At 45.3% G+C, this 27,615-nt stretch overlaps 9 protein-coding genes across 9 annotated transcripts; 5 read left to right on the top strand and 4 right to left on the bottom strand.

The window, feature by feature from the left end:
* Positions 1-272: 272 nt before the first annotated feature.
* Positions 273-5,850, top strand: GL218_09067 (Proteasome-associated protein ECM29 like protein; the record flags this gene model as incomplete). The annotated part of the gene is made up of 4 exons (XM_033585891.1): positions 273-440; positions 500-546; positions 599-1,060; positions 1,122-5,850. The coding sequence occupies 4 exons, from the start codon at positions 273-275 to the stop codon at positions 5,848-5,850; spliced, it is 5,406 nt and encodes a 1,801-aa protein (XP_033440116.1).
* Positions 5,851-6,820: 970 nt separating this feature from the next.
* GL218_09068 (UBX domain-containing protein 5) lies at positions 6,821-8,514 on the top strand (the record flags this gene model as incomplete). Its single annotated transcript, XM_033585892.1, has 2 exons — positions 6,821-7,364; positions 7,433-8,514. 2 exons carry the CDS (start codon positions 6,821-6,823, stop codon positions 8,512-8,514), a joined length of 1,626 nt encoding a protein of 541 aa, XP_033440119.1.
* A 907-nt stretch (positions 8,515-9,421) lies between these two features.
* Positions 9,422-10,788, bottom strand: GL218_09069 (uncharacterized protein; the record flags this gene model as incomplete). The annotated part of the gene is made up of 2 exons (XM_033585893.1): positions 9,422-10,526; positions 10,613-10,788. The coding sequence occupies 2 exons, from the start codon at positions 10,786-10,788 to the stop codon at positions 9,422-9,424; spliced, it is 1,281 nt and encodes a 426-aa protein (XP_033440118.1).
* Positions 10,789-12,628: 1,840 nt separating this feature from the next.
* On the bottom strand, positions 12,629-13,351 carry GL218_09070 (Arginine permease; the record flags this gene model as incomplete). The annotated part of the gene is made up of 1 exon (XM_033585894.1): positions 12,629-13,351. The coding sequence occupies one exon, from the start codon at positions 13,349-13,351 to the stop codon at positions 12,629-12,631; it is 723 nt and encodes a 240-aa protein (XP_033440124.1).
* A 3,233-nt stretch (positions 13,352-16,584) lies between these two features.
* GL218_09071 (putative protein kinase superfamily membrane protein) lies at positions 16,585-17,427 on the bottom strand (the record flags this gene model as incomplete). The annotated part of the gene is made up of 4 exons (XM_033585895.1): positions 16,585-16,923; positions 16,993-17,035; positions 17,101-17,206; positions 17,307-17,427. 4 exons carry the CDS (start codon positions 17,425-17,427, stop codon positions 16,585-16,587), a joined length of 609 nt encoding a protein of 202 aa, XP_033440125.1.
* Positions 17,428-18,284: 857 nt separating this feature from the next.
* GL218_09072 (uncharacterized protein) lies at positions 18,285-18,875 on the top strand (the record flags this gene model as incomplete). The annotated part of the gene is made up of 2 exons (XM_033585896.1): positions 18,285-18,559; positions 18,608-18,875. 2 exons carry the CDS (start codon positions 18,285-18,287, stop codon positions 18,873-18,875), a joined length of 543 nt encoding a protein of 180 aa, XP_033440122.1.
* Positions 18,876-21,329: 2,454 nt separating this feature from the next.
* GL218_09073 (Serine/threonine-protein kinase svkA) lies at positions 21,330-23,486 on the top strand (the record flags this gene model as incomplete). The annotated part of the gene is made up of 7 exons (XM_033585897.1): positions 21,330-21,405; positions 21,471-21,501; positions 21,557-21,873; positions 21,936-22,285; positions 22,351-22,516; positions 22,575-23,338; positions 23,385-23,486. The coding sequence occupies 7 exons, from the start codon at positions 21,330-21,332 to the stop codon at positions 23,484-23,486; spliced, it is 1,806 nt and encodes a 601-aa protein (XP_033440123.1).
* A 334-nt stretch (positions 23,487-23,820) lies between these two features.
* Positions 23,821-24,658, bottom strand: GL218_09074 (uncharacterized protein; the record flags this gene model as incomplete). Its single annotated transcript, XM_033585898.1, has 2 exons — positions 23,821-24,294; positions 24,392-24,658. 2 exons carry the CDS (start codon positions 24,656-24,658, stop codon positions 23,821-23,823), a joined length of 741 nt encoding a protein of 246 aa, XP_033440128.1.
* Positions 24,659-26,238: 1,580 nt separating this feature from the next.
* On the top strand, positions 26,239-27,553 carry GL218_09075 (Isocitrate dehydrogenase [NAD] subunit 1, mitochondrial; the record flags this gene model as incomplete). The annotated part of the gene is made up of 3 exons (XM_033585899.1): positions 26,239-26,271; positions 26,380-27,416; positions 27,469-27,553. The coding sequence occupies 3 exons, from the start codon at positions 26,239-26,241 to the stop codon at positions 27,551-27,553; spliced, it is 1,155 nt and encodes a 384-aa protein (XP_033440129.1).
* Between the last annotated feature and the right edge of the window lie 62 nt (positions 27,554-27,615).

The following is a 27,615-nucleotide window of genomic DNA, read 5'->3' on the forward strand; positions in this document are numbered from 1 at the left end:
TGGCTAACGAGCGCCGGCACCCGAGATGGGAAAAAAAGACTTGGGTTAAGAATATTATAGGCCCCTCAGAAATTTTGGGAGACGATACTACATAATTTTGCAAATTCATGCAGTTGAGATGCGATTGAAAACATCAACCATCAATCATCAATCATCAATCTGAGTTTGGCGTGTACCTGACTACTCACTGCTCACTGCTCACTAGCAGACATCGCCTAGAATATCAGGAGTACTTTCAACGATTTTAATAAATTCTCTATAATTCTCGGCTAATGATGGCTTCGTCCAACGAAGATGCTGAGCTGAGGCTTGTCTCATCAATACGGTATAAATTCGCCAGTGTTTCTACCGAGGAGAAGAAGCTTAGTGATGCACTCCACTCTCAACTTGTCCCTCTCCTTGAACGGGCTGGTAGTCAGTATAAGGCTGTGAGAGATGCTGTACGAACCTCATCCCTACCTAACGTATGTCCGAATACATAACTAAATTCTCTGGATAGGCTTTTAAAGCATTCATTAGCGTCAACAACTTCGTTAAGCCTATAGGGTATGTATCATATTGAGCAAATGGATTTGCCCCTTGCTAACCCACATGTAAGCGTCGTGTTGCCCGTTGCAGCTCTTGTAGAGCAGTACAAAAAAACCAGTTCGCCTATGGTTAAGCAGCTGGACTTAAACCTTATAAAAACAGGCATTCTAAGACTTGACCAACTTAAGCGTCGAGAGATACTCCCAGTAGTATTGCGAGGAATCTCCAAGGAAACGAACTTGGCTGGCGCCGCCGGGTTTTTCAATATCTTCTTGCGTCTGCTTCTAGAAATCAAGCTACCTGGGCGAGGCAGCAAGGAAGATGTCGACCTTCGAGAAAGAGTTGGTCTTTCGGATCCAGGAGATGCCAGCTACATATCACAGTGGCTTGGAAAGCTTTTCTTATTAAGACAGGATTTAGCCTTGGCAACCGAGGGAGAACTCGAAGGGAAGCTCCTCGCTTCGCCGTCAGGTCTTACTCGTGAGGATATCGCATTCCTTGAGAAACAACAACGAACAAACTTGGAAACCAGGTGGCCCAGCTAGTTTAAGCTTACCGGAATGTAAAACCAAGGCTGTCAATTTTCTAGCTAGTGGTGCATTTATAGACGACGAGCGATATATACCAATGATATGCGCCGCTGGTTCCGCAGATTCACGAATCACATCGATTGCTGACGATGGTATAAAACGGTCTAATGTTGACCTCGAAAACAATGGCGTAGTCCAGTCGCTGTATGACGCGCATAGAAGATTTCCAGTTGCCCATCGGATACAGGTCCTCAAGCTACTCTCTAAATCATCTATCGCATGCAGTTTCAAGCAAGAGATGTTAGAAGCCGTGAGGCAGGATTTCAGGATTGTATCAGGTGATGATGCATCTGTTCTCGGTCTCGAAGGCTTGCGACTAAGCAAAGCATTATTGGCATTTCTGGGCTGGATTGCTAGAAATAATTCCATTTCTAACGGCAACGGTGATGATATTGGGCCACCTCTTGTTCTAATCTTGAAGGACTACATTCTGAAGCAAGGGTGGCCTGAACCCACACCAAGAGGAAACCAGTCGCAGATTCAAGACGAACAGAGACTACGAGCTAATGCATATGAAACTATAGGTATTCTTGCGAGAGGTGGCCGTTTCGAGTATAAGGCAAAAGATTCCCTCCTGAAGTGGCTCTTTGATTCTCTAGTCTCCGACCCAAGCCCAGATATTGTGGTCTATATTGAGAGTGCCTTGTCAAGTATGATGGGTCTTTTCAAGCCAACAACTCCGGGGCAAACAAGAGATCTGGAAATATTGCTCCTGGAATATATGGCATTCTCTGAAGGACAAGGAAGAAGAACAGCGCGACATATCGCAGCGCGCTATGCGAATAACTGCCTTCCTTACAGCAATATCCAAGCTCGATGGATCGATATTCTTGCATTAGGCGGTGGTCCTTCTGAACGACGCGACGTACTAGAAGAAGGACAACGAGGGCTTGATCCGTGGTGGGCTGCCAAACTTCACCCTGATGATGTTCTAGTCCTGCCCGATTGGACACAACTGGTGCATATGTTCTTCAATAATGACCATGAAGACAACGAAAACCGGATGGATATCGATCAGAAATCCAAATACACATTATTTCACAATGATCGCCTTCAGGCTTTCCCAATAGCAATACGCTACGTTAAGCAGATCTTATTTCTTACTGCCTTAGGCGAGGATAAGTTTGAGATAGATTGGGAATCGCAGCTAGAACGAAAACTTCAAAATGACTTAGGGAGCCGGGATCGTATCAGGAAATATTTTGGCGTCGCAAACGTGGGCTCTCTCTTCACACTCCTTAACGCGGCCTTTGATGGTCTTCGAGATCATCCCGAGCTTGGTATCGAGGAGTATATTGGATGTCTCGCAGACATCTTGTCATTTGCACCCTCAACAACTGTTATATCCCCACTGTCTGCGAGAACTCAAGAGTTACTTCTTATAATTAAGTCCAATGATCAAAAAGTTAGGAAATTAGCGTCAAAGGTCTTCGGTATACTAGCGCCATGGAGTAGCCAGTCTGCCACCTTTATTTCTTATCTGCGGAATTTTGTCACCCTATACCCGGAGCCCTCTGCTTCTCAGTCTGCTGAGTACCAGGGTTCGCTTGTTTGCTTGGGTAGTTACTTCTCTCGTGCTGCTTATTATGGTAAGATTAAGCCCGAAGATGTATCCGAACATGCCCAATTTATCTGCCAGAGGCTTATTTCATCGTTGCGGAAGGGAAGCGCAGACATCCTAGCCGCTGCTCTGGAATCCATCTCCCAACTGTGGACTGCAAATATTCATTTCCCTGAGAAAGACGAGCATCTAACGGAGATCATAGACTCCTTGGCCAAGCTTGCACTTTCGGGAAATGAGAAAGCGATTAGTACTTTGGGGAGGCTGGCAATTCCTTCATCGGCCGACGTCCCAGGCAAGGAGACAGAGCCGGTAACAAATATCCTAGATAAATTATTCGCGTTATCGGAAATCAAGCGAACCGAAGTCCATTTCGCGACTGGGGAGGCAATTGCATGTGCAATCGCTCGGTGGGATTCCGAAGCTGTGCAACTTAGCCTAGACGTGGAACCTTTTGGATCGGGCAGATCTGACATCGTCGACAACCTTGGAAAGCGACCTCTTAGAATTGATGCCACGATAAACAAGCTTATTGAGGGTTGCAAAACTACTAAGCCTTCCGTTTTGAAAGCATCTGGCATATGGCTTTTCTGCGTTATCCAATATTGCTCAAACCTCCCTGAGATCCAATCTCGTCTGCGCCAATGTCAGGTCGCTTTCATGAGACTTCTTTCCGCTCGAGATGAGCTCGTCCAAGAAACGGCATCACGCGGACTTGCGTTGGTGTATGAAAGAGGTGACCCGTCTCTTAAGACGGAGCTTGTAAAGGATTTGGTCTCCAGTTTTACCGGAACTAAAGCACAATTGAAAGTTGACGGGGACACTGAATTGTTCGATGCCGGCGCCCTACCGACAGACGAGGGAAAGTCAATTACATCTTATAAGGATATTGTCAGTCTTGCTAATGAAGTCGGCGATCAAAGTCTAATATATAAATTCATGGCTCTGGCCACGAACGCCGCGACGTGGACTGCTCGTTCCGCCTTTGGTCGCTTCGGACTAAGCAATATTCTGTCGGATGCGGAATTGGATCCTAAGATCTACCCAAAATTGTACAGATACCGGTTTGATCCAAATTCGAATGTGCAAAGATCGATGAATGACATATGGAAAGCGGTCGTCAAAGACCAAACAGCAGTGATCGACAAATATTTCGATGCTATAATGACGGACCTTTTGAAAAGTATATTAGATGGAAGAGAATGGCGTGTGCGAGAGGCAAGCTGTTCAGCGATTGCGGAACTTATATATGGAAAGCCATTCGCCAAATACGAAAAGTACTACGCCGATATCTGGAGGCTCGCACTTAGAGTCCTAGACGACAAGAAAGGTTCAGTTAGGGCTGCTGCTCTGAAGTTATGTATGGGGCTGTCAAAGACGCTTGTCACGCAGCTCCAAGAGAATAACTCCTCCGCTTCTGCCAGAGCAATGATTGCTCAGGTTCTCCCATTCTTGTTGTCCGATAAGGGAGTTGAAAATTCCGTTAAAGAAATCAAGTATTTCTGTATTAAGACGGTTCTGGATGTCGTCAAAAACGGAGGCGATGCACTAAAACCATTCATCCCACCTATTATCACGCATTTCCTAGGCTTGTTGAGCACCGTAGAGCCAGACGAAGTCAATTTTGCGTACCAAAGATTCAGTGAAGAGGATCGCGAAAATTTGGACAAGCTACGAGGCACCTTTGCTACTCGATCGCCTATGTTTGAATGCATCGTTGACTGTCTGCGGTTTGCCGACGAGGATGTCATGAAAGAATTAGCCCCACAGCTGGTATCGACCATCAAATCAGCTATTGGAATGCAGACCAAGATTGGTTGTGCTGAACTTCTCAGTACCTTGGCACTTCGACATAGCATTCTGTTGCCCCCATACAATGCGCAATTTTTAAAGACGATGGAGACACAGATCCTAGACCGGAACCACGAAGTGAACAAAGCCTATGCTAGAAGTTCTGCATATCTGCTAAGATCGGCAAATTCAGAGACTCGAGATCAATTCACATCGCGACTCGTAGACTTGTACTTTGGAGCTGAGGATGATACCCGCCGGCAGAAAGTTGCCGATGTGGTTCTAGCCATAGCGAAGGTCTCCCCTGATGCATTTACAGACCTTGAGGCTCGTCTCTTACCCTTTTCCTACCTAGCAAAACATGACACGGACGATTACGTATCCGAAGAATTCGAAGCTGTTTGGAGCCAACACGCCGGTGGGAGCCATAGTGTAAAACGCTTCGTGGACGAAATTACACAGTTCGCGCTGAACGGTCTCAATACGTCGAAGTGGGCTCTTCAACATGGCGCCGCCATAGCTGTGGCGTCTATGATTACCGCACTCAGCAGTGCGGTTGGGAAAAATGGACAGTTCGCCGACGCAGATATACAGAAAATATGGCCCCCGCTGGAAAAGGCCCTGTCGCTTAAGACATTTACAGGCAAAGAGAAGGTAGTGACTGCATATCCTCTCTTCATACTTCACGGCAAAAAGTTTTGGAGCACGGATTCGGCTCTTGCAGTGCAATTAAAAAAGATAGCTATCCGTGAAGCAAAACGAAATAATGATTCATATCGTCCTCATGCCTTCCAAGCACTCGCGGAGTTTGCTAGTGCCCGAGAAGATTTAGATATGTATGCAGAAGTGGTCGCTATTGTATCAGATTACTTGAAAGCCGATGAAGTACACAAGATTACGGAGGTAGAACAAAAGACAGTTGATGCCGCACTCAAAGTTACCCTAACAGCATATAATCGCCAACGAATGCGGGAGGCCCCGCTTGCCGTGCTTGATATTATAGTGACTACTATAGAGGGGGCAAGGGAAGCAATTTCGTCGGCTAGGGATACGTGGTTCACCAGCGCCGCTGATGTCTTGAACCAGGCCGCAATCTCTAAGGGTCCCCTGGACCCTTCAGCGGGTACGGCGGCTACTCGATGGTTTAGGCTGCTGGTGGCAGATGAGAGTGATGTTATCCTTGAAAATCAACGCTCAAGCCGGGCAAAAGCGCTCGGGGCTTTCGTGATGGCGCTAAAGAAAGGCATTTTTGGCGCAGTTAGCGAACAGGGACCTTTACTTGATGAAGTTGGGCGGAAGTTGAGAGCTATGATAGAAACAGAAAGATCCATAGATGTACAGAAGCTACTAGAGAAAGTTGTTCAACAGCTTGCTGTCTAGGTTAAGAGAGAGGCCATGTAGGGAGCCGGGGTGGAAAACGTAGCTATAGCAAGCAATGAACTTACCAAATAGACTTTTTCGTTAGGTATATTCTTAAGAAGTAAACTAATTAACTATGTGATAAATACGAATACAGATGATTTATTGAGTAGAATTTCTTTACTCGATAGCGTTGAAGGGGAAAATAAGATGAATTGTTCAAATATTGAAGTCGGTATAAAGAGGCTTGGATACACCACTGTGTTATGTAAATGTATATAACCTATGGATAGGGTTTCGGATCCCTTTGTTGAGTATTACCAGGTAGGTAATGTTAGGAAGTAGCTACTAAGTACCTAAGTACCTGGGGGAGTAGTGGACCTTAGGTCAACATTAAACGGGGAAAGGTCGGGAAAGGATAACAGCGGCCCCATTATTTTATAAGGTGGGTACCTAGGTATCTACATAGGTAACTTTATCTGCCCTATCTGCCCTATCTTAAGGTATCTACTTCCTATCGGCGGTCGGCCCCACAAGATAGTTGTTGCGTCACAATAGCCGCCTTTAAACCATTAGTCCATTACTACTACAGCACAGTCATCTGCTACAGCATCATTCTCATGCAAACAACTTCTTCTTATTTCTGTTTGCAGAGGTGATTATCGCTCACTCATACTTTTCTCGAATTATGTGGATTGTTCACGTTGTTGTTACAGGCAAAATCCCATCAGAGTATTTAAAGCCTAACTAGTCCATTGTGAACTTAGAGCCGTCGCTAACTTTTATTGATATTTCAGCTACGAGTGCCTACGAGTGCCTACCGCCTGCTACCTAACTTAACGAAAGCATATTTCATCTTAGAAGTTCCTCCACGGCACGATCTAGACCTACCCAAACCTATCGAATACTGGTCTCACGCCTAAGATAATATCCAACACGTCCACTATTATCTATACCTACCTAGGTTAGGTATCTATACAAGTTTTAGAAGATGGATGAGGACGTGGTTCAGTTTATGGCCATAACTGGCATCTCTGCCGATCATGTAGCTCGCGGCTATCTTGAAATCTCAGGCGGTGATCCTATGCAAGCTATTCAGCTCTTCTACGAAAACCCTGAGTTGCAAGCCAGCTTCAACCAGCCTGCCGCTTCAACTTCTACTCCAGCAAGACAACCTACATCGTCGTCTGCAAGCCGAAGCCAAGCTTTTACCGGTCGCGAAGATGCCCGCGGGGTAATTCACATAGATTCCGACGACGACGATGATGTACACATGGCAAACAATGATTTTGATGTACCTGACGATGCGGATGATGTCACGGCATTAGTAAGAAGTGCGCAAGAGGAAGAAGATGCCGAGATGGCGAGACGGCTACAAGAGGAAATGTACTCTGAAAACCACGGATCACTGGATGGAGTAAGAGCCCCTATAGCGCAAACGACCGAGACTCTCGCAGCACCCGATCCCTCGTGGGGTTTAGACGACGACCGAGAAGCTGCCGTTATGGAGCAACTACGCCGACGGAGAGTACAAGGTGAGCCTTTACTTTTCTTTTATAAACTACATATATCATTCCGCTGTCTCTCCTAACTTTCTTCATAGGTACTAGTGCCAACCCCTTCAGTCAATCCTCGGTTGACTGGTTCGACCGGGAAGACGGCGTTCGACCGCGAAATACGCCACCTACCTCCAGTAATACATCACGAAGATTAAGAGATCTATTCGCACCCCCGACAGGCTTGATTACCCGCCTACCATTAGATGCTGCAAGAGACCTCGGAAAAGAAGAGAAGAAGTGGATACTGGTTAATCTTCAGAAGATGGATGATTTTCGGTGCCAGGTTCTTAACAGAGATCACTGGAAGAACGAAGACATTGTGTCTTTGATTCGTGAACATTTTATCTTCTTACAATACACTTTAGATGACCCAGTGGCCCAATCATATACCACATTCTACTTCAACAATCAAGCTCACGAGGACGAAAATAACTATCCGCATGTTTCTATTATCGATCCCCGTACCGGAGAGCAAGTCAAAGTTTGGTCAGGAGAATCATTTCCTTCCATGGCGGAGTTTCATTCCGATCTCGTTGAGTTTCTTGACAGATACAGCTTAGCGGCCAACAGCAAGAATCCCGTGGTTAAGTCAAAACCGAAGACGAAGCCCGTAGATATTAGCCGAATGTCGGAAGAGGAGATGCTTAAAATGGCTTTACAAAACAGTCTTGACGAAGATGGCGGATCATCGGGACCTAGCGTTCAGGATCCTGACGCCCTTACTAAATCAAACCCAGATATTGGAAAAGGCAAGGGTAAAGAGGTTGATGAGTCTAATGACCTAGCTGGTGACTCTAACCAACCCTCTAATGCATCAGAGTCGGCATTTGCCCAAATATCATCAACCAACCCTCATGTGGAACCCGAAAATAATCCGGCAACTACAACTAGAATACAATTTCGTCACGCCGGCGGTCGCATTATCCGAAGATTCTCTATTGCAGACCCCGTTCGCCGTATCTATGAGTGGCTGAAGGCCGAGCCTCTCGAGGGCAAGGAGAATATACAATTCGAGCTCAAAGCAATGCCGGCAGGCAGAGATCTCATCGAGGAGTTAGGAAAGACTATTGAAGAGGCTGGTTTGAAACAAGGCACAGTCATGATCGAGTTTATTGAGGACTCATAGTAAATCATGACGCAGGAAAGGAACACGGCCCATGATGAGTGGTTGTGGAATACACACTTGCATTGATATTTATGGCTCAGGAGATGCGTTATAGATTCACTTGCCACGATTGCGACGGTCGGGACTCCCGTTGCCTACTTGTCTAGAGCTAGCTCCTAGCAGAAATGAATTCTTTTCCGCGCGTTTGTTGACCTTATTCCTAATACTTGTGATGTATGCTACGTTTAAGGACGAATTAGATTACGTCCTCTACTACATACATACGTAGCTTTGGCCTTGTCCTGCAGCAAGAGAATAATACGAATTGATCCCCTAAAATTTGCAATAATTTCATCTACATGTCTCTTACCCTAGTTAATAGTAGTTGTATGTGGTATGGGTCGTTAAATAAATAGCCTAGGGCAAGAGCATCTTCAACAGTAGACCTTGGCTAGCGGGCAGAGTGGGGCCGGCGATCGGCCGGGATATCAACGATAACCTCCGTATCAAAGCCGGTACTCCAACCAATAAACATTCAAGAAAACCAGTGTACGAATTTGATTAATCACTTCATAATTATGCGAATAAAAATATTAAAGGAAAGCTTCAGTATTGACTGCCTACCTAAGGTAGCTACATGTTTTTCATCTAATGCCTTTTGTCTCCTAGCTCAATAGGCTAAAGAGAATACTTGGTTCTGAACCTACTCGAGTCTCAAGGGTATCTGCAATAAACTGCCATCGACTCTATAGCATCAATAGACTTGCATTTTTTGTCACTTTGGCAGATTTTCCCCTATTGTGTGACGTATTGGGGGGGGGGTGCTACGATGGAAAGGAAGGAAAAGTGTAGGTATAGCGATAGCAACGGTAGAGTCGATGAGGAGTCAAGACTGACTTGTCTCTCTTCGCGTGCGACGTTCATGCCATTACCCATCTGCCATCACTGTATCCTCATCTACCTCATAGTTGAGATAGATCAGCCCCGTAGCTTGATCTTTAAGAATGCTATTATTTGCGAAGATCTTTGATGGATCGCGCTGCTCGGCACAGCCATAGCACGTGCGGCCATCCTCAACTTGGCTAACAATAGCATCCAGTTGGTCCCTTCCAGTGTCATTGGGAGTTAAACACTGACCACTAGCGTGAACCAAGAGCGGGAACATATGGCCTTGTCGGTGGATGGCATAACCCTCCTTAAAGGGAGAATGGTTCAGCATCGCGTGGCAGAAGGCGCGACAACGGTTTGCATCCGCATTATGGATGCCCTCGGCGGAAATTACATCCTCAGGGTGCTGCGAAGTTTTGAATGAGATCGCAGTCGTGCCCATCGGACAGAAGTCAGCAAAGACCCACCAAGGTTGCTTTAGGATATTTTTTTGCGCTGGCGTCCGCATTTTCTTCGCTTGTTCACTACGCCACTCGTGGCAATTGTTGTGATTACATTGCTTGGGCCCCGAGAAGAAGCCAACTGTTTTCTTCTCATTGATAAGGTCCTTGCTTCCGTCCTTTCCGTATGTAGATGCTCTTTCGAGAAGATCCAAGTAAATCAGAAGACTTCCCGGATCATTAATGTTGAAGAGAACATTCCTGGGGCGTAGAAGCCAATCCGGAATCCGTTGACGAGCTTTCTTGGTATCATTCGTCTCAAAGATATCAACCTTGTCGTTTCTATTGACGCCATCGGGACGCTCGACAAATGCCAAAGCGTATCTGTCTATGATGAAGATGTCCTTTTCAACATCACAGAGCGTATGTGGACTTCCTTTACCCGGGCCCATATTTTGGGGATTGACACCATCTCGCTCGTCAGCTTTGTGATACGACTTTCCGTCCGTGGCGATCATTTCCCAATGAATATCATACATGCTAGTCCGGGGAGTGTACCTCGCCGGTGCGGTTTGGGGCTCGCTAGGTCCATAGACATAGCGGTATGATGTAGCCTCGGGAACTTCTAGTCGTTTATCGTCTCCTAATATCAATGCCTTAAGTACTTGGTCTGTTGGGGCTGTGTTCTTCTCGCCCATCACTTCCCTGGTCGTAGTAGATTCGGAGTATTTCCAGCACTATTGTTGCTCCCGCTATCGATGCCATCGTTGTTCACTTCGGCCTTACTAGACTTGGTCGCGGATTTGCCCTTCTGGCGCAAGCTCTTTTCGTAAAACTGACTAGCGGTTTTCTCTTTCACACCTTTCTTGTAATCATCATTATAGACAAGGCCCCAAATGACAACGTCGGCTGTGTCTGAGCCGCTTTTGGCGATGGCCATAGCTGATGATTCGGCGCTTGTAGCCATTGTTGGAGGATGAGTAGTCAGAGCTTTGACTTGGATCGCTAGGAGAGAATCAGAATCTGGGGTGATAATGGCTTGAAAAGTCTTGAAAGGTGCAATAATGAAGTATTGTAAGGCCATATACATATATATCATATGGGACAATAAGTAAGGGGTATCAGCCAGTATGAAAAAGGGTAGTTTCTTTTCAATACAATGGTCTGATTTCTTCAACGCATTTTTATGATTTGTGTTATTTAGAGAGGGAAAATGGTAGTAGGAATGTGGAAGGGAAACATGTTAAAGAGGTAAAAGACAGGGCGTAAGAGGAGTCTTGGGGGAATACTAACCTTCGAAACTCGAAAAGTAATTGAACTGGCTCGACCTCAAAGCTAAGATTACTTAACTGTCAGGTTGGTTTAAATTAACTCGGGTGAAGAGATAATTGGTTAATGTGGTTGCAGGTTTCGAGGAACTCGAGTGCAATAATTAAAAGCCTCCTGTGAAAGAAAATATTGGAAAGGTAAAAACTTGGGATTTCCTGGGGAATTATATAGAGATTTCGAAAGTTGTGTTCCTGAGGAATGAGGAAAGGCCAGTAGGTGAGAAAAAGACTGACTGCGGTAGCTACCTGGTTAGATTGCACATCGTGGCCAATGGTAGAGGGTCATGAGAGCCTCTTAGGCAAGTACATGCTAAATTTTCGTACTTTATGCGGGTCAATCTGGTTGACAGGGCGAGTACAGGTGATAATCGAAACCTAATGGAGAGTTAATGTAAGGAAAGTGCACAAGATAACTTCATGTAAGGCGAGTACACGCAGGGTAAGTGAATGTAAGGCAAGTGAACGTGGAGCAGATACTGTTTGATAGGCAAGTGCTGTTAGGCGGTCACATGCTGTAGTCGCCGACTATACAGAGGTACATTTTATAGTCGATGGCTTAGAAAAAATAATATGGCGTAGACGCCGATTATAAAGAGGGGCGGCGTATACTCGACGAGTATAGAAAACGTCATGTTATAATCAGCATTCACAGAGCAGCTTATGATATACTTAAGAGTATTGGAAAGCACGTACTGCAGTCGACGACTATATGAGACTATATGATGGTGGATACTATTCATCCTTGGTAACTATTCACTGTGTTGTGAATATAAAGGTGAGAGCTTCTTGTTTCGATAATGCCCTTGAGTAATTATTATGACTTCTCTAGTAAGATTTCTAATGACAACGCTAATAGACTCTAATATTTTATATTAGGGGTATCATAAACTATAAGTATTGCTATAAATATTTACATATGCAACAAAAATTATTGCTGGACTCTGTCACGGTCAAGGTCTACATCGGCCAGCTTGACGGGTTTTGTCCAGCATATGAGTTTGTGCCCGACAAAGAGCACAACAAACAATATAAGGCTAATATATGCGGCGAAGAAATCGCTGGTTTTCCACTCGATGAAAACAGTAAATCCGTTAGTCAAGAGAATCAATACGCAGAAGAAGAGTCCAAACCAGGTTAAGTATGGTTGGAACGGAGCCGCGTATGGGAGATCTTTTCTGGAAATCCCCTTAGTCTTTAAGGCTTTCATGAATCGTAAGTGGCAGACGCTGATACAAGACCAGGTGATGAAACCAGCTATGGCAGTGATATTTAGTAGCCAATCGAAGACGTCGCCGCCATTCGACGATAGATTCATAAAGGCGAGAAGCCCGATTGCCGAAGTGACACCAACCGCGAAATAGGGAGTGCCATACTGATTTGTACGGGATAAGAATGCAGGGGCGTTATTCTCCGAGGCTAGACCAACTAAAATACGACTCCCGGAGTAAACGTTTGAGTTTGCAGCAGAGAGCACGGCGGTTAATAGGACGGCGTTGATGATATGGGGAAGCACGGAAACCCCAGCGAGGTTGGCTGCGATAACAAGTGGCGTGGCGATGCTGAGGCATCCGTAGTGCCGATTAGAAGAGCTTCCGTATCATAAGGCACGAGTAAGCCGACAAAAAAGATGGTTGAAACGAAAAGAGATAAAATTCCCCAGAATGTCCACCGAATAGCCTTTGGGACATTCTTTGCTGGGTCATGAGTCTCTCCCGCGCCGATGCCGACAAGTTCTGCTCCCTGGTAGCTGAATCCGGCGGTAACGAGTACCGACCAGAATCCAACAAACTTCCCGGTGTTTCCAGTAAAAATATATTCGGCGAAAGGGCCAGGGTGTACCCAGGCGTCGAAACCGAGATATCCATTCTTCCCCGCACCAGCATCAATACAAATGGCGAATATGATGAAACCGACGATAGTGACGACTTTGATGCTAGAGAACCACATTTCGAAGGCTCCAAAATAACGAATTGGCAAGAAATTGGCGCCTGTGAAGATGACCCAAAAAATAGCGATAAAGATTCCGATGCTAAGCTTCGAGTCCCAATACTGGATAATAACGCCGGCTGCTACGAGTTCGAGGGCGAACGTTATGGACCAGCTGAACCAATAAATCCAGCCCATCGCGAAACCAAGAGAGCGGTCGACGAATCGAGAAGCGTACACGGTAAAACTGCCGGCAACCGGAATAAATGAAGCCATTTCACCCAAAACTCGTCATGACGGAGAAGACGATTGAACCGACGAAGAGAAAAGCGATTAGACAGCCAACAGGCCCGGCTGTCGCCAATGCCTCCCCGCTTCCTAAGAACAGGCCAGTTCCGACGGTTCCTCCGATTGCGATAAACTGGAGATGGTAACTGCGAAGGCCCCGATGTAGCTGGTCGTCACCAGCCTCAACATCCTTCTCATCCTTCTGACCACCATTGCTAGTCAGAGAATTCTCCTTGGGACTCTTTTCTCCCTCGCTGATGGTTAGGTCCATCTCGACAGTTAAATCAGCTCGACAACAAAGGCGCACGAGCGTAACGTGAGAAACACTAGAAGGATCGTGTTATGTAATTAATTACTTTACTTAGGGGAGGTGGGAAGTGAAAGGGGAACGTGATGATAATGTATACGAGGTGAGGGGAATTCATATAAATAAGCTTTTTGAGACGGTTACCATCGACTTTATTAAAAGAGACATGTTCTTCCAGAAAAAGTTTTCGAAATAATAACTGGTCTGCTGGTACAGTTTACATAGACTACATAGTACCTAACTAGACTACCTGCTTGAAATACTACGGCATTGCCGAAAATGTCTCATGATCCAGTCGGGTCCATTCATCGCGACCAGTGCGACGTAGACTGGAAATTCGGCTGAAAGAATAATTTGCCCTATCAGTGGCGTATCGTAAAACTATAGCTCCACTGAAATATTTTTTTTTCCCTCCTTCCCCATCAATTGACGAATGGGACTCTAAGCGCGAGCTGCTGTAACGCTATCAAGGGTGAGTGGGTTGCGTGGGCCAAATTTAAAAAAAAAAAAAAAAATCCGCCGTTCGCGCGATTCCGATAATAGTTCTCGGTATTGTTGACATCATGTGGTTGGTTATTATAAGTGAGGCTCTCGTCACCGGCCGTGGCATGATATCACTAAGAAGACCGAGAGTCTTTACATACATCTTTTACGAGGGAAAAGTATTGTTTTTTTCCAATTCCAAACGTGCAATTTCAACGTATAACTAAATGCTGATACCTATACCTATACTAATACGGATATTGACGCGTTAGGTTAGTACTTAACTTAATAAGTAGGTACCTAGGTAGGCTAATAACCATTACCATTTCATATTAGCCAACATTAGCCAACGATGCGATAAGCTACCTATGTTTTTAAGCTTTTAACTTGTCTCTTCTGATTGCTTTTCATTCTTTCATTCCTTCATACTGTAGCAAGCTAAAATAATCTCGTGGGTCAATGTCTAAGTTAAACGTTAGATCCAACTATCAGACCCAGCTGGACTCTACCCAATTGGCTTTGGCGTGAGTTATAAGCAGGAAATATGTTATTAGTTCCCAGTCGGGTAGTCTTAGCTCGATAGAGAAATCGGTAAGGACTTTCGTGGGCCTCCTCTTAAGTCAACATTAGGTACGCAGTCATAGCGGTCAAACTGCTTAACATGGCCTGCAGATCTCTTCGGGACTTTGCGCATTATATGCACCGCACTCGCCTCTACTTACGATTGAACTATCAATCACATAAGAGTTAATTGGGAACTTTATACGCATTCTAAATAGTATGCTGCATTTACAAATGATGTTCAAAAGACGACGGCCAATTTCATACCCAATTAATTCACCAAATGTTAACATATCCTGATTTCAATGTCATGTTAATTGGATGGAGATAGCTTCACTAGTTATATATAATAACTAACCTAGGTAACTACAATAGCTAGTCTCCCGAATATAACTACTCAGCCTACGTATCTGTAGACTATATTTTTTTGAATTACGTTGATCCTAAGCCTAAGATGGGGTTCCCCATACCCCTTTTCGCATTACGATCTAAATTTTAGCGGCTATTCTAGGGTTATCTTAATCTGTCATGACTGGCCAAGCAATCCTTGACATACATAGGTAGGTAATATTATCTACAACGCAGCATACATGCCCCATCATCCACAGTTCCTAGAAACGGATATCTGCTTGAAGATCATAAAAACAAGAATGAGAATCAAACAAACCTACTGTTTGTACCGCCCCTCTCAATTGAAGTCGAAATACAGCTCTCGTACAGTCAATACTAAGGCCAGTTTTGTTTTCGTCGTGATTAGCTCTTCGTTACCACATACCATGTGTGCAGACTCAAATGTGTTCTATTAACATTTAACTACAACAACAAAAAAACCAAAAAAAACCCTCTCTATAAGGAATTCTACTCTATAATAGTAACCGTTCTTGTGCACAAGGAGGAAGTTCTTAACTCCTCAATGAAAAGGTAAAATTAAAGTCTTCGGGTGTTAGGTAATGTAGAACTTCGAATGGCCGATCTATGTGAAGCTATAATTTCTTGGGTACCTAGTCACATCAGAACCGATCAATACAGAAAGTCTAGGTTAGAACTTGGGGTAGTTTACGTGATGAGATCAAACCCCAAATTAGCATTACTACCATATTATGTAAATAGGTCGCCGAGTTGGTTGACCATGATAGCCGAGCAAAGTGCCGAACTCTTCTCGAAACAAAAGCAGTCCTAATATTATCTGGTAGTCTTTGGAGAAAATGGTACAGCATTGGGGCAGAAAATGGGGATAGAGAGGTATGATATTAAGCCTCAACTATCCTCGTTAGCTACTCGTCGAATTGTCATATAATAATTTTGAGTGTTACGAAGGATTGGTATGGCTTTCGCCTATTGCGAGCCTTAATGGCAGTTCTATTTACTATATTACATTTATCATCGAGCGTTTATAACCCATTGTAAACTATTATTGATAATATTTACTAACTTACCCGTAATGAACATTTCCGCCGTCCTTTAGATTTTGTCATGGGGACATATAAATTATACCGCTAACCCCTATACTCTAGTTATGTTGGTTTTTTTCTTTCAAAACACATTCCTCAAAATGCTACTTAAGACTCTCACGGACATGATCTTGCTGGTTTATATGCCTTGTCCAGCTATAATGAAAACATTAGATGAATATATATTCCTAAAATTAGCCACGAACTTACTAGTTCCTCTCTATATACTCCTACCTAGGTACATTTAATGACATTATTGATATTTAGTCGACTTTCTATATGTGTTTGCTGGAGCCTATTTCATTCTAACCCTTGTTTACTCCGTTGTCGCATGCTATTTCAGCCTCCGTATCGAGACAAATACTCTCCCTATAACCTGGATTATGAGGTCTACTGTAACAACCCCTTCTACTCAAGTTCTAATTATCAGCGTTAAGGATATACTCTTGGACTAATCTTGTTATCCATGGCTTTCTTTCGTATGGTGCGCTCGGAGTATTTCGATAGTAATCGTATTCCCTGTCGCGGAGGTGGCCACGGGCTCTATTGTACAAATCCTCAAGGGTAGGCCTCTCCAGCGGATTAACAGCACAACATTGAACGACAAGGCTTTTAAGATCATTGTCGATATCTGGGTAGGTATTGGAAGGAAAGTTGGCATACGATGTGATGGTCACATTTAGCCCACTAACATTAATCCTTACAGGGACAGCATGGGCGTCCAGGTTTGTACTGCCCGTAAGTATGCATCTCATTATCTGTTTAAACATAGGTAAGTATGTCAATAAGTTAACCGGGATTGTATATAACGATAAATGGCCACGTACCAGTCCGATACTTAATATATTCGACTGCACTGCTTCGTTATATCTTCACGGATAATGTCAACGTTATTGTGCTTTTGCTAGTAACTACCGGGAGAAAGATAGTCTTACCTGCGTGGGTTAGAAAGTACCTCAGCGTCTTCGAAATCTATAAGTTTCAACGGGGGGATCACGTAATGATCGAGGTCACCAGGAGGTTCAACGTCTGCAAACAGTACTAGATTTTAAAACAGATATATTAGTAAACGACTCTTAGCACTCTAGTAACATCTATATGGATATGCATCTCTTAGATAATTAAGTAGAAGGGAGCTTACTATTATTCGTATGCATGTCGTGGTGGATAAGTTGAGTCTTCCGCTCCCGCGCAGCTCTTGAATCAGGGAGTGCCTCCCTTTGAGGTCTTGCGCGTCTTCTCTGTCTTGGTGGGAACGCCATGGCTATACACATGCGAACCACTAGATAAGGGCCAAAATGTTAGCCTTAACGATAATTAAGTATCAAATTTCATATCCCCAGTACTACTTACAGCACATGAATAATATATGGAATATTCGATTGGATTGATGGTCTCGACTTCGCGCTAGTCTGGTGATGAAATTTCCCAAAGTTCCATTAGGAGCCCATTCCATTATCACTGTTCGACCTCGCGCGCTATCTATAGGGTTACGTATACCGGAAGTTCGATATAATTGGATGATGTGTTTGGCTCCGCGCAGCATCTTTGAAAGAGTAAGCTAGGTCTAATGACAATTATAACGGGGATATAGCCGTATGGAATTTGGAAATCCCATAGCCTCCTTTAGGTTTTCAAAATACTTACTCTCAATATACGGTTTTCGTTCCTTAGCTTCCTTTGGATTCCACCACAATCGCACGTTTAACGACAAACATCTGTGAAGAATGACGGCTAAACCAACGGCTCCTCAATTTGACCTTAACCGCAACGCTACTCGCACCATGGCCGGCTATACCTTGATATTGAAAATTCCTTCCATCTCTCTCGAAGAAGCTTCGTATGTTGCGGGCCTCTGTTCTTGACATTTGTCGAAGCATTTCGCGAGCGTCAGCTCGTGCTCTTGCTAGAAGGTTGAGGGCTGTCGGGGGTCTAGGTTCATCTATAGGTTGAGGTATATGTGAAAGTGCAGATTCGTATTCAGAATCTCCAGAATCTGAAGAATCGGATTCTGGAGGTGATGGTCCACCTGGAGGTGGGGGTGGGGGCGGAGGCGGAGGCGGAGGTGGACGACCATCTCGCGAAGGCAGCGTTCTATAAGAAGGCGGAGAATCATGTGATGATGGGGGTCGATCGCGTGAATGTGAGTGGTGAGTCCTATGCGAAGATTCACCACGCGAAGACTCACCACGCGAAGATTCGCCACGTGAAGATTCGCCTCGTGAAGATTCACCTCGTGAAGGCCCAGGATCATGCGAAGATGAACGACTGGTGTCACGTGAAGATTCTGCCGGATATCTCTTCACTGAAGGCGGATAATATCGCGATGACGAGCGATCAGGGCTATATGTTGTTGAAGGTGGATATAATGAAGACGAAGATTGATAAGAAGGTGTAATCGGACTTTCCATTAGCCCAAGTGGGTTGCGCGTTGACAAAGAGGAACGGCCACGAGAAAAGGGGTGACCACGGGCTGTCGACTGTTGCCCTGATTGTGCAGAATTATATTGCGTTGACTGTTGTCTTGATCTTCCGGTATCGTATTGCGTCGACTGTTGCCCCGATCGTGCAGAACCATATTGTGTTGACTGTTGCCCTGATCGCGCGGAACCATATTGCGTTGATTGTCGTCCTGATGTTGCAGTTTCATATTCGCTCTCGGGCTCTCTGGCCACATTCTGTCGAGGTGAAAACTCAGTTGAATTCCTAGATGAGCGCCGATTTGTATTGTGGGAAGCACGATGTCTATGCTGTCGCCGATCAAATATAGACAGATTAAACATGACGATTGGTATTTGTAGCAACTTATCGTCTCGTAGTTACTATAATGTTGTGCCGGTTTACGTCGATAGGTGGTAAGGAACTGGGCATTCTCTATTTGACTATGAACAGTAACCCCTTTGAAGTCATTATCCTATTAAGCTATATCCCTTATTAAACAAAGACTGATATGATTTAACAAAACAAAAAGCACATTTCCGCAATCGTTTTGATCTTACTATGGCACAGTCATCTTCTATGTTCTGCAGGCATTATTCATATACCGAGTACCTTTTATTATGCCAAATAACCGGGCCGAGTGATACCTGGGCCGAGACTTGAGATGCAGGTTGGTATGGTAGGCTGGAAGCTCGCATCAACGTTATCGGTAGGTATTTATAATAAGAACCTTTCTTAGAGAGTATCTCTTTATGACTTTTATCTCGACAGTCCGGAATTTTAATATCTCATGATAGAACACAGCATGAGGGGCTGATATTAGTATAACGTCATTTTCAAGATTTACAATACAAACAGAAGTAACCATTATAGATATAAAATCAACTTCATAGTGCCTCATTATCCTTACTCCATCAAACAAGGGTGAATATGTCTTGTATAATCTTGGCAATATATAGGTATCTAATATGCTGCCAGGTAGTTTACCTAAGGTAGTCAATCGTATCTGAATCTATATAACACTATTTGAAAACTAGCAAGATCAACATCATAGTTATGTCTCTCTAAGACTTACTTCGGGAGAAGTTATAACAGATATGGAATTTGGAAATTTGATCTCGGGAACAGGTGCTATTCCCGAAAAAGAAAAAGCCATGTCTTTTACCAAAGACTCCTCCAGCTAGCTGACTCCTGAATCAGGGGTTCTGCTAAGTCCCCGAACCTGAGCTCGAACCCTATGGGCCATAGCTGAATGCGGGGCTGGTGGTGACCCGAATATTCGGACCCAGGCGCCAAGTGAATGGGAATGATCGAATGTTATCTGAAAGAACACCTCTATTTGTTTCAATACCTAGGTACTTATATACATGCGAAATAATAGTCTCTGTTAACAAATAGCAGAATAAACACCAGGCGTTTACTTGGCAAATGTGGAATAGGAAAGTAAACGCGGTGTGTAATAGTCGGTCAAAGACGGCAATCTACCTCGGAATTTAGTAGTGCCTTTAACAATGGATGAGACTTATTTCTCAAAACGCCGATCAGCTGCTTATTAATTTCGTAGTGAGCATAATAATCAATAGATATGATTTAATATAATAACTATTTAATCTGACAAACTTGTATAAAACTGATTTTCTTTTGTTAGTCTTATTTGAGCCCATATTAATGTAATTCAAGTTTTCAAGCCTTATTCTACAATCCGTATGTACCTAAAAAGTAGGTACCTATTTAAGGTACATAGGTATATAGGGCTAAGAGGCTATATCTAACGCGGTGGCGCGTGTATCTTATATATACCGCGACTTTTTATGACCTTATTACGTGGACTGCATGGTTTACGCAGCTATGTACCTATGTACCTAAGGTGGTAATAACGTGACGACGTAACGACGTAACGAGGAATCTCAGCCCAGCGTTTGCGCGCATGCCCGCAGTAGCCTGCGGTGCCGGGGAAACAGGGAGATAAACTCACCGCATTAGTTTTTATCCAATCGATTAACGTCCCTCTTTCAACCCCACGTTACCCATAGCGGGAAACCTTGTCCAACCCTATCCAACCCTATCAACCCCCTGTCGAACTTTGTTAACCCTTGTAAGACCTATCAGAATCTTGTACATACATGTACCTAGGTACATATTCTAATTGCCCTGTTGCCCTGTTGCCCCCAGTGCTTTCAGTTGCCCAGCTCTCCCGCCGTCACAACAAATCATCTGTCTCTATTTTTCTTGACTTGCCTATTTCTCTCACTCATCACATTGTCTGGGCATGCATTGATTGCCGTTGCCGCGTTTGTTGACATTGGACATCGATCTTGTCGCATTGGTACATGCATGCTACCGAATCGCCGGTGCTTTTTTCGTCTTGTCATCTTGTCACTTTATCATCTTTCATTCCTCGTTGAAGCTTCTATTTTGTATTGGACAACCCTTTTTTTTTTTTTGAGCTTCGCACTCTACCTTCATTCTTCTCTGGCAAGCTGATCAAAGCTGTCTTATGACTTATACAACCTCTGAATTATTTAGGTAGCTGGTTATGAACGTTTATGTTCTGAAAATTCGAGATTTATTGCAAGCAGGCCTTCACCTCCTTTCTGGAATCAGCCAATCCAAAATCACCACGATTTGATTACTTTGATACCTACCCCGATTACTTAACAACCAACGTCGCACTATTACGATTCACGAATTTATATACTACGAATAACGAAAGCTGCGTTGCATTATGGCTGAACGAGATTATGACGAGAGCAATGAGGCCCTAGACCCCGAGCTTCTGTACACCAAAGAATACTGCATTGGTCAGACTCTCGCAGACGCTCTGCATAGGGACTACCTTGGGGATTATTGCTGACCTGCGCTTTAGGTGGGGGAAGCTTTGGAAAAGTTTACAAAGGGTTTGTGCTTCCAATTGGGTCATCTTGTTATACCAATGGCTAACTTTAAGACAAGCGTTGAGAGGCGGAGCGGTCAAGCTGTCGCTATCAAAGTCATCGATATCGAGAGCGCCGAAGATGAGGTCGAAGATATTATACAAGAAATTGCCATTCTCTCCGAGCTTCAATCACCATACGTCACCAAATACTACGGATCATATGCGAAAGGTGCCGAGCTATGGATCGTGATGGAATACTGCTCCGGCGGGAGCTGCGCCGATCTCATGAAGCCTGGCATGATAGGAGAAGACTACATTGCAATAATCATAAGGGAGTTGCTCTTGGGCCTTGATTACCTTCACGCAGATAAGAAGCTTCACCGAGACATTAAAGGTATTACCGCAGAGTTTTGTAGATGTTGCGAATATGAATTTGCTAACAAGGTATTGGTTTAGCGGCGAATATTTTACTCAGTTCCAATGGTCAGGTGAAGCTGGCTGATTTTGGCGTCTCTGGCCAGCTCTCCGCGACCATGACAAAGAAGAATACGTTCGTTGGTACTCCGTTTTGGATGGCTCCTGAAGTCATTAAACAGTCCGGATACGATCACAAGGCAGACATCTGGTCGCTGGGAATTACAGCTTTAGAACTTGCCAATGGCGAGCCACCTTATGCCGACATCCACCCAATGAAAGTTTTGTTCCTGATCCCCAAAAATGCTCCTCCTAGATTAGAAGGAAACTTCACAAAAGCATTCAAAGATTTCATCGAACTCTGTCTACAAAGAGACCCGAAAGAACGGCCGGTAGCTAGAGATTGCTCAAGCACCCTTTCATCCGAAAGGCGAAGAAAACTAGCTACTTAACAGAGCTAATTGAGCGTTATAATCGATGGAGCGCAACCCATAAGTCGGAGGAAGAGGAAACTGTGGAAGAACGAGAAGATTCGGTTGAGCCAGAACGCGTTAATGAGGATATGTGGGATTTTGGCACTGTCCGACTAGTGAGCGGCCGAGGAGGAATAGTTAACCGACCTGGTTTGAACCCATGGATGAATTACTAGGAATGCCAGGGCATCAAGACCGTTGGAGGCAGACTATGGTGAGAGCCCCAGGGGATCATCACCGACGAAAATTCAAGCCCAAGACTTCGCCAATTCCTCCGTAACCAGCACATTGAAGGCTGCAAACGCCCCGCTATTAGGGACGTCCCGGCAATCTTCGCCTCAGCGGAAACCTGTCCCGGTCGTGACACCCGTATCACCTTCAAAAATTCCATTACCTCCTTCACCACAGAAATACGCACAAGATCCCAGTACTCCACGGCCTTCGAGGCCCACGCCTAATACCAGCATGATATCAGCCGATTATGATCGGGCACTGAAGGATCAAATACAGCAAGATATGGGCGCTCTCAGTATTGCGCCTCCCCAATCTCAAGTTACTCATTCGCAACAGCCTATAACTCCCAAGAATTCTCAAGCCCAGCTGCAGCAGCAACGCGGAATTCCTAGACCCATCCCGTTTACACTTCCAGAAATCCCTCCATATCGTGGACCTAGTGCGCAACAACAGCCTCCACGGGGAGTTAGCAATCAGCATTCTAACCCGGGCTCGCAAGCGTTTGCTTCAAAGGCACAGCCCAAGCAGCAGGCTCCTATGCCAGACGCCTTCCCGCCTCCCGGCCCCACGAACCCGAATGGCGAGCTGGACGCACTGAACGACGTTATCTTCCCGGCTCTCGAGGAAGCCCTTAAGCGACGGCAGATCCGGCTACAGCAGATTTACCGCAACGAAAAAGGTTATTACCCCGCAACGGCAGCGAGCCGAGGCGGCACACGACCGCATCCGCAAGCACGTGTACAAGCTGGCCAACGTGTGTAAGGAGATTGACCGGCTCGACAAGAGCGAGCCCGTGGGTATGGGCAAGGAAGTCGGTACCTTCCTCGAGGGCCTTCTCGAAGAGATCCTCGTTCGAGTCGAGCCACTGGATGAAGATGAAACATAATGATTGGATTGATTAAACGCATGGCTTGGCACGGCACGGAACTATAGGAGTACATTTTATTTCGAGAAAAAAGATATACCCTGCGGAGGGATAACGTGTTGTGTAAGTATATATCTAATAAGGGGGTGCTGGTAGTGATGGTATGTATTAGGCACGGGTCTTCCGTTTTGTACTACTCCTTGCCCGTCCCGGAGCTATACTAGCTAGGCTTGCTTGTATTAGGTTCTAGAATCCCCCGTCCCGTCTGCCCTGGATGCGATGCGAGGTTTGGCATTTATGTTACGAAGGCGTTTAATGGTATTGCCGAAAAGCAGAATAGAAAGGAAAAGGGAAATTATGTTACTTTGTCCTCTGTGCCTCCGACTGAGTTCTCTTCGTCCCCTCCGTTTCCTTCTGCGCATTCCGAAACTTCTTCTCTCTCTCCTTTCACATCCTCAGTGTTGGTGCAATCAGTACTTTGCGTCTCGCTATTGCCGTTGGTATCGCTACTAGAACTCTCAATACGACTGGCGATCCTGCTTCTCGTTCGGTCGCGTAATAATAGCCTTACATGGTCCTCACGCTCGGGCTGCGCCCAATATAGGTAGTCCTGACCGAATAGCCGGCGGTGATCACAGCGATGCTCTTCGAAGACGTCTCGAACCCGCGAGACGTAGTAAGTATAGAGGCGATCGGCCTCGGCGGTCTTGTCAGCGGCCGGCTTGCGCGGCTGTGCCGCATGTACGTATGCTAACTCCCGTAGGTTCCACACGTACGTTTCTCGCAGGGCTCGCCTGGTTTCGTTGTATCGCTGGATCGAATCCATGAGCTATGCGGGTGGGAAAGAGGCGTTAGCAAAATTATTAATAGGGGCCGTGGGGAACGGCCTCGAGAAAATATAGGAGAGAATAAGAGAGAGGGCATACAAAAGCTCTGTAGTGACATTGTGAGGCCGGGCACTCGGCGTGATGCACAAGGTGCTCGTGTAAGCCGGGCGGATAGTATAATGGCTGCCCGTAGTAAGCACTTGCACGTCGAAGGGACATGCTCGTGAACGGGGGGCGGCGCTGCCATGGTGGGTTCTCGATGCCGTTATATCCTCTATTTATCTGCTGCCTGTACGCCGTCGAACTGCTGACGATGGCCGCTGTTGTTGTCAAAGCTGTGATAGCTGCCGCCGCGTATTCGGCCATTGTTGCTGTGTCTTTATTTTGATATACGGACGGCTGGCTAATGATAGGGGTTTAGTGGTAATGAGGTTTGACAGGTTGCATAACGGGTATAAGTCAGACGACCCAATTTCTTGGGGTTTTCAATCTCCTTTTCCCTCACACAGCTTATCTGTATGTTTTGTAACCTTTGCTATAATATATACTTTACGTTCCGGCTGGGTTTATTTCTTCTAGGAGTTACCGAGGAGGGTTGTTGGTGTGTGCCCACAACTCTCAGGTTAGGGATGTCCTACTCAGAAGGGAAGATGGAAAAATGAGAAAGGTATATAAAGTAAACCTATTATCCGAAGGAGATTCTGTCTGAAACGAGTGGCGTTCAGCAGAATTGGTTCTTGCCCATGCTGACGTGCTGCGTTTGGGAGCCATTTAGGTAGGATAGAATGATATAGGTTACTAACTAAGATATGAGGTGGATGCGGAGACCTAGGAGAGTAAGTAATACCTGCTAAGTTTTCAATGAGAAGTAAAGTTTCCCTCTATATACACCTCACTCTTATCGTGTGATCTCCCCTTTTGTGATACGGAAGTGGTTTGGGGTGAAGTTTATAAATAAAAAGGAAAGGAAGCTTGGACCGATAAATCGATGCAATATAGAGCAGTGGCATCTACTAGGAAATATCAAAATAAATCAAGCAAGTGGAGAGGAGTTGCAGTGCTCCGCCTTATTGAAAATTGAAGTCTATGAGTGCCTGAGTTTCACGAAACTTCGTATACCCCTTATTGACAGCACATATTATACATCGCGGTGGTTTTCAGCTTGTTAGTATATATAAGGTAGGTATAGTTTCCTTGTTCTTATTCCTCGACTAATTGTCTTAGTCGTTTTGGATGTTCTTATCAAAACTTCAAAGGTAAGAATATCCTGGCGGTTACTATTAGCAGGAGTTTCCAGCATATAAACTAGTTACAGATTGTCGAAATAATGAAAGTAATCTAATCTTCGTCGTAGTTTCTCGAGGGGATGCTAAGCTAATATAATATCTTCTAAATAGACTCATGACTATCTGTTTGAAAGAGGGATAGAACTTTACTCTTTTAAGAAAATATTCCTTCAGTCGAATAATCCTTGCTTTGGAACGTTACATGTGAATACCTACATGTAAGTACACAAAAGTGCGGGTTTGAGGTACGTACCTAAAAGTTATGCATTCTGCGATCAGATCAGATAAGATATAGCGCCACATATACCCGCATTTACGTGCATAATGTGGCTAGAGAGCCACCAACCTAGAAAAAAAACCTGTAGCACCTGGCATTAAACGTGGTGAAGTACCAAAGTACCATCGGAATTAAAGGGTGTTTTCAAACGAACCGTGCTCTCTTTTTTTCTCTTGCCCCCGTTCACCCGATCGGAATGCCACGGCTTGCCCATTCTCCCTCCCACCAACCAGCACTAAGCCTAGCCTACCAAGGACCTATCCACCAAGCTTTTTACCACCTGCGCCATTTGCAAGTCCTCGCATCACTGATTCCCTTTCCTTGAGCACTTCCGACGCATCACTCCCTTTTAATAAGGCTACATACCAATTTTCCAACCCACGATGTTGTCGCGAAACTCTGCCAGAGCTGCCCAGGTACATATATCTCCAATTTGCTGAGCCCAATGGCTCGAGCTTCCCTCTACCTTTCACATGCCCTTTTTTCGGTAAGACGATAATTCGGCTAACGCTCTTCTCCCGCAGCGCCTGGCGCGAACAGCCACCCGTCAACAATCGCACATCCAAAATGCTTCGCGATCTTTTGCGACGGTCCAATCCGACATTTTCAAGCCTACGAAGTATGGCGGAAAATACACTGTTACCCTCATTCCCGGTGACGGTATTGGTGCCGAGGTAGCTGAGAGTGTCAAGACTGTTTTCAAGGCCGACAGCGTGCCCATTGATTGGGAGCAAGTCGATGTCTCTGGTGTGGAAAGTGGTTCGCCTGGTAGCCTCGAGGAAATGTTCCGCGAATCTGTCGCTTCCCTCAAGAGGAACAAGCTGGCATTGAAGGGTATCCTCCACACGCCTATCAGCAGATCAGGACATCAGAGTTTCAACGTCGCTCTGCGACAAGAGCTTGACATCTATGCCTCTATCTCGCTCATCAAGAACATCCCTGGCTACAACACCCGTCATAAGGATGTCGATCTATGCATTATCCGAGAAAACACCGAGGGTGAATACAGCGGCTTGGAGCACCAGAGTGTACCGGGCGTCGTCGAGTCCCTCAAGATCATTACCCGTGCTAAGTCGGAGCGAATTGCCAAGTTCGCTTTCTCCTTTGCGCTAGCCAACAACCGCAAGAAGGTCACTTGTATTCACAAGGCAAACATCATGAAGTTGGCTGACGGTCTCTTCCGAAGCACCTTCCAGAAGACTGCTGCCGAATACCCTACCCTCGAGACTAACGACATGATTGTCGACAACGCTAGCATGCAGTGCGTGTCGCGACCCCAGCAATTCGACGTCATGGTTATGCCCAACCTGTACGGTGGTATCTTGTCCAACATCGGTGCCGCTCTCGTCGGTGGTCCTGGTATCGTTCCCGGCTGCAACATGGGTCGTGATGTTGCTGTCTTCGAGCCTGGTTGCCGACACGTCGGTCTCGATATCAAGGGCAAGGACCAAGCCAACCCTACTGCTCTTCTTCTCTCTGCATCTATGCTGCTCCGCCACCTGGGTCTTGACGACCACGCTAACCGCATCTCCAAGGCCGTTTATGGTGTGATTGCCGAAGGGTAAGTTTCTCTTGGAATAAGTTATGATTATTAGTGCTAACTAGTTCCACAGCAAGTACCGCACCCGCGACATGGGTGGTGATTCCACTACTCACGAATTCACCCGTGCCATCCTAGACAAGATGGACACCTTGTAAACAAACCCATTTCTATAACTTTACACCTAAACCCGAAAACTACGGCCTACTTCCTACGTGTT

Source organism: Daldinia childiae, assembly GCF_008694065.1.
Source record: "Daldinia childiae strain JS-1345 chromosome Unknown Scaffold15, whole genome shotgun sequence".
In the NCBI taxonomy this organism is placed as follows: domain Eukaryota; kingdom Fungi; phylum Ascomycota; class Sordariomycetes; order Xylariales; family Hypoxylaceae; genus Daldinia; species Daldinia childiae.